A 6,383-nucleotide genomic window follows, 5' to 3' on the forward strand; every position below is an offset into this window, starting at 1 on the left:
TGCATCATATATTATTTGCATTACATAATTTTTTCTTGTCTTTTCTTGTTCAGGAAAGTGCCCATCTGAAGCAGCATGTTAAGCCAAGGCTTGCTCCTGGTTTGTTGTTCGCTTCCAAGCCCACCCAGAGTGCTCTGTTAGAGGCTAACAGACAAGGCCTTGCCCCTTTACCCCTCAACAGTGTGCCCAATATCTCTATTCAGACGCCACCCTGTGCCAACTTGCCCATGATAGCCAAGGGTGGCAAGTTTGCCTCAGATTCGTGCCTTGATGCCAATGCAATGCCCTTGGGGCATAAAGATGAAAGCAAATCTCTTGACAAAGAAACTGATAACCGGACTCCGATGCTTGAGGCCAAAGGGGAAGGAGATTTCAGACAGAAAGAGACTGATGCACAAGGTTCCTCTGCTCTACCCAGGAACGAGAGAGAGATGAAGAGTTTGGAGAAGGCAGAGGCATCTTGTTCTCCACAACAACAAGAGGCTCTGATGCAGCTGCAACGCTCTGGCCTTGTTCGCCGCCGAAAAGAGCGCTTGGAAAAACTCTCCGGTCTCTTCCAGGAGCGTGCACGTGCAAATGAGCAACGGGGAGCAAGTTCAAGCAAAACCGAAGATGCAACAAACAATTCCAGTGATCCAACGGACCCTTTCCACAGGCCTTTTGGAACACGGGCAGATTTCGCTACCGAAGCGGAAGTGCCACTGACGAATGAAGCCTTATTGGCGGTCCTTGGTTCAGGTGGCCTGACGCCGGTTTCATCCCCGCATGGTTCCACGCTCACCCGCAGCTCCAGCAGCGACAGCCTCCGCAGCGTCCGTGGCAAACCAGGCCTTGTGCGTCAACGTACACAAGAAATCGAAGCCCGAATGCGACTAGCGGGACTTACTGTACCTTCTCAACTAAAGCGTTCCAACTCTCTCGCCAAACTAGGCAGCCTCACCTTCTCGTCTGAGGACTTGTGCTCGGCGTGCTCCTCTGATGCAGGGACCCTTCTCATGCTCTCATTGTCCCCAGAACCTGAGCACTCATTCAGTCCAGAATGGGCCAGACCTTGGCCCTCTTCCTCCTCCTCGACCTCCACCAACATGGAGGTTATCAACCAAGGCGAATCTGGACCTGAAGAGTCCAAGAGCTGACAGTGGGAGGTGTTAAAGCAACAGTACCTTTGGTTTCAGCTTCAGCTGGAGTTCCGCAGCAATGTTACTGGGATATTTATATTTATATATTTTTTAAACATTTCAGCCACTTGGGAACATTGGCCATTCACAGAAGTTCTTGCGGTGAACAGATCTAACAACTTGGATAAAGAGTGTCTTCTACAAAAGAATTGCTTTCTGTTATGAATATAAACATAATATTCAATAAATCCAAAACCTTCTGGACAGGTGTAATGCATGTGTATTGCACTGAGTGACGAACAGTTCATGAGGTTTTCACTGCGCTTCCTCTCTGCTGTTCTGAAGCAAAATAAGCACTCGCCATCCCAAAGGCCATTACTTGAAAGCGTCAAAATAGACTATTATGTAATGTTTCCATCAGCCCACCCATTTATCACACCATAAATCACTTAATTGTTGCCCGGAATGAGTCACAGATTCCTTCGGACATGGTCACACATTTGAAAAGGATTTTAAAATCATCAACAACCTGCTGTGCTCACGCTTCCTGGCTGGATGGTGAAAGGAAATGGACTCTTTGCCGTGATTAGGAAAGTTCTTTGTATGCTGATGGACTCTTATCATTCACAGAGCACTGATCATTCACTCACAGGTTTCAAACTAATACCTCATACCAGTACAGTACTGTTCGTAAGCCAGGCAGATAACTAAACAGGATGACTGGCAGCACTTAAGTGTTCACACACAATGCAGTGTGTGTGGAGGCTCATTGGGAAAGCTGATGGAGGACCACCAAAAGATTTGTTTGGGATTCTTCCATCTTTTTAATACTTGATGATGGTGTTGAAAGACAATCATTTCGAAGGATTAAGGAAATCGGAGGCGAATTCAAGCTGCTGTTTTCAATCCACTGAAACGCTCATAGATGCAGTCGCTATTCTAACGAATGTGACTGTCCATATTGCTGTCAAAATAGCGGTAGGGTTTTGGGGAAATGTTTGGGTCACTATTACTGTTACATTCTCTAATTGCACATACGTGTTCTTGTAGAGATTTTATATCATCGGAAACTCCTCCATTGTAGTTTCTCTGCTCCATGTTTCCAAATGTGATACAAATTAGTCATTCACCCAGGTAAAGAGTGACTGTTATTTTTAAAGACTTACTTGTTCCTGAGGCAGTGGCTTGGGTATGCCAATCTTAACTGAGGCTTTTGCAGTTTGCTGATGATTCCCACCATGTTATGGCTGTTCTAACTCTTTTTCCTGTTTGTACTCGCTGTCAGTTTTCCATAATGAAATCAATGTAAGGTAGATTGGCCTTTTGAATCAAATCTATAGGTAGATTGAAGATGATTGCTCTGAAACAAGATCAGACAACAGTTACAAAGCAAAGATGTGGCATGGTTTCAGTAACTGTGTGTGTGTGTGTCAGTATGGATGAATCTCACAAAAGCATGTCCAGGTCACATTTTGCCCCAAAAATCAGAAGAGAAATAATTAATTATAAACATTCTAAAATATAACAAATTATATTTTGCTTTTAGGAACTTAACCCCATTTTTATGACCATAAACATGCAAATTTATTATTGTTTTTATTCACATTGCTCTCAATGGTGATTCCCTTTAGATTCTAATTAATGCAATGCAAAAAATACTGTAATACAACAATGTTAATATTTGAATTGGCATTAAAATTTTAGGTTACGCTTTATTTTACAGTGCCATAGTTACATTGTAATTACTCAAATAAATTAATTAACTACATGTACTTACTATAGAGTTACGGTTAGGGTTTGGTTTAGGGTTAGTTACCTGTAATTATGCATAATTTACTGTTATTACTATAGTAAGTACAAGTAGTAACATGTAACTACGGGATTAAAATAAAGATTTATTTGATATCTGGGGTGAAAAAATATCAAGACATGTTATCAAAATATCAGTGATATTCACCTCTGTGTCTGAGGAAACTTGCCATACCAGTTGATGTGATCACAAAAGCTTTGATAACAAACTCACCAATGCATCAATCCAAATGTTTCATGACATTTGTTCATATCCTGGTGTCAACAGCCCTTTATTTACCAATCAGTTGGTTGATTACAGCTTGAATTAAAGTACTTGAGGTTTATTATTATGCAGCATACTTTTCCAATATTTTTTAAACTGATTTTGTACATGTATCTATGCTACCACATTGAGTTTGAGCAACAGAAATGTGAAGTTTGTGAGTGTGTGCGAGTGAGCGGTGCCTTGCACAGCAGCTACACCGTTACTGTGAACTATTTATGAACACAAAACCCTTTCAGAGAATGTGTATGGTTTAATGTTGAAAACATGAGCAGGCTCATAGTATACACACGGTCTCCGCTTCCTCACATATACACACACAGCAGTACACTGTATGTAAATATGTATGTTGGTCACATAACAGAATTGCCTGGAGTTCATGGTACTTGCATCTGAAAGTCAACTTGAATCAGTTCCTCTATCCTGTAGATGGTTGCCTGAATGATTTTTGGTTGTTTGGACAAGTATCAGCACTATTTAATATCATGTCTGGGGCCTGAATCTAAAATCTAAAAGGAGAAATAAGCCAGAAAGCTGTCTTGTGTCATGAACCGTTACTTGCATCCTTCTTAATGTGCCCCGAACCCCCCTCCTCTCGCCGAAGTCTTTGCCATTTTGTGTCTGATGCCATATTGAGGTCAAATCTGGGTCAGAGATTACAGATTAAATGTTATTGGTTGCCTGCATTGTCTTGTGTCATCAACATCAAGTGCCTTACCCAGAAGCACTAGAGGAGGCATTGTTCTTTTTTGACTCCCATTTGATAATGTTGCCAGTTAAGGCAGAGGCCAATGGGTTACATGGGCACATTTTAAAGCTGGTAGACATTTTCCTGCTGTACACTCCTAAATTGTATTGTTGTATTAGAGAAAATAGAAACAGATCATTGACATTTTGCATTATTTCCTTTTAATTAAAAAGGAAGACACTGCAAACTCATGAAAACTGTTAGGGTTGTCAAGTTTCGGGGGGTTTTCCTTTCTAAAGGAGCAAGGAAGGATTTTATGCTTTTCAAGTATGAAGTGATAACCAAAGTTTTGTGTTGAGGATCAATATTAAATGCCACATTTGTTGATGCTGTTGCTTACGGAACCACCACAGATTCAAACTTTTTGCGTGGGAAAGATTGTAACACTGGCTTTTTTTCCCAGAATGTTACACTGGTTGTTCTGTTCCCAGATCATCCATAGACTTTCCTCTAGTTGGATATTGAGCATCATTTTGTGAATTAGCAGTGCAAAATAGGAGCGCTCGCTACTCCTCACCCGATCACTATTGTTATCATTATTAAGTATGCAGTAATTTTTTTTTTCTCTTTGTACTGCAGATTTGCTGTAGTTTCAATGCATATTGCACTTTGTACATTTTGTTGAGATAATGTACTGTATGTGTTTATTATGGGAATAAACTTTTTCATTCAATCTTTATAGTTTTTCTTGTCATGTTTGCTACATTTACTGGCAAAACACTTTAATTTAGACCATTTTAGACTCTGTTTTGATTGGTTAGCACAATCTAGTATAGTATTATGACATCATAGTGTGCCATCTGTGCTCTGTCAGTATATTCTGGCATGGTTGTGCAGTTAGAGCAGCCAGCTTATGCAACTACAGGCTAGACCTCCCTGCACGCATGACATCAGAGGTTTTGTTGCGGGCTTTGAGGTTGCAGGAAAGACAGGGTGATTAATGACCGTCAAGTCTTCTGAGAATAAAAGCACATGATCGGTCAATTCATTAAATGCAGCTGGTACTTTCTAACTCATCTTTTGTAAAGAAATAAAGTTATGAACAAAGCATAAAATGCATGTTCGTTGTCATTTATGACCCAATGATGGAGATCAATTTTCATGATTTTATTTTGTATTCATGATCTAGGTATTAATAAGGTAAGTAAGTGTCCCTAAAACATATTTGGACACTTTTGTCACATTTAAAAATGTCTGAATGTGTAGATATGTTATGCATCTGTATATGCTGCAGCTTTTAACTTTGGATGGGTGCCACTAACATTTTAATACACAAAGTATCCAACATTAATGTATGTTTTGTTTTATCTTTTAAAATCCAACAAAACCTATTTTTGTGATGTTTCTATTAAAATGTGTGTTTGATTATTTGGAAAATAGTAGTATTGTATTGTATTTGCAATTTAATATAAATATAGTATAATATAATATATTTTAAAATGTAATTTATCCTTGTGATGGCAAAGCTGAATTTTTGGCATCATTACCTCAGTCTTCAGTGTCACATGATCCTTCAGAAATCATTCTAATATGCTGATTTGCTCCTCAAGAAAAAATTATTGTTTATATTTTTATGGAAACCGTGATACAGTTTTATAGGGTTCTAGATGAATAGAAAGTTCAAAAGAACATAATTTATTTAATGTAACATTTATTTGTTTGTTTGTTTTGTTTATAATTGCCATTTGGTTTAATATTTTGTTATATATAATGCAGTGACATTTATACATTTTTAAGTGTTCCTTAAATGCCCAAATACTTTTTGGGGCCTGTGAAATAAATATGTCCTTGTGATGATCTTTTAGAAGGAGTCACCAGGTTCTTCCACAGCAGCCTGCAATTCCACTTCTGTGTGGCCTGCTTTCTTTCTTCAATCTTAGTGTCTGGTGAACTGTGTGCTGAAGTCATTTCTCCTTTATTATCTAAGAGAAAAAGAGAGCATCCTGTTATGATCATTGCCATGGTGACCAGTCGCATAACAGGAAGATTTATAAGGCTTTGTTCCCTTGTATTTGCAGCTTCTTTTCGGGCAAACTTTGTCAGTATCTCTCTACGAGATCACAGTGTCTACTCCCCTTCATAGCTTGTGAATTATATCAGGAAACTTTCACTAAACTTTGGCCATGGAGACTGGTACACGGCTGTAATACTGATAGAGTGGTACCGTACTGATACTGTGCTCTCCTCACGTACTGTATCTCTGTTACCATGACTATCAGTGTCTCAGTTTACACTAGAGGTCCAGTGTAGTTGTCTTTACGGTTACTGCTGTTTTGAGAAAAGCACAGAGCCGCAAGACAGTCTCGCTACTACTTTGTATCATTGCACTCTTGGTGGAATGTGTGTAGGTTTTGATCAAAGGAGTGTTCACTGAACAATTTAATCTGTAAATACAAAGGACTAAATTAAAAACAGAGGGAGTGACTCTTAAGACATAAAACTG

At 39.2% G+C, this 6,383-nt stretch overlaps 1 protein-coding gene across 5 annotated transcripts in view; it reads left to right on the forward strand.

Moving 5' to 3' along the window:
• Positions 1-4,617, forward strand: part of ssh1a (slingshot protein phosphatase 1a) — a 51,381-nt gene extending 46,764 nt beyond the window's left edge. For all 5 annotated transcript variants that reach the window (XM_048187068.1, XM_048187070.1, XM_048187071.1 and 2 more), the window contains one exon: positions 54-4,617. In XM_048187068.1, the coding sequence (XP_048043025.1) occupies positions 54-1,136 (1,083 nt within the window). In that variant the 3' untranslated portion in view covers positions 1,137-4,617. The remainder of the gene's footprint in view (positions 1-53) is intronic.
• The last annotated feature ends 1,766 nt before the right edge of the window (positions 4,618-6,383 follow it).

Source organism: Megalobrama amblycephala, linkage group LG4 (genome assembly GCF_018812025.1).
Source record: "Megalobrama amblycephala isolate DHTTF-2021 linkage group LG4, ASM1881202v1, whole genome shotgun sequence".
In the NCBI taxonomy this organism is placed as follows: domain Eukaryota; kingdom Metazoa; phylum Chordata; class Actinopteri; order Cypriniformes; family Xenocyprididae; genus Megalobrama; species Megalobrama amblycephala.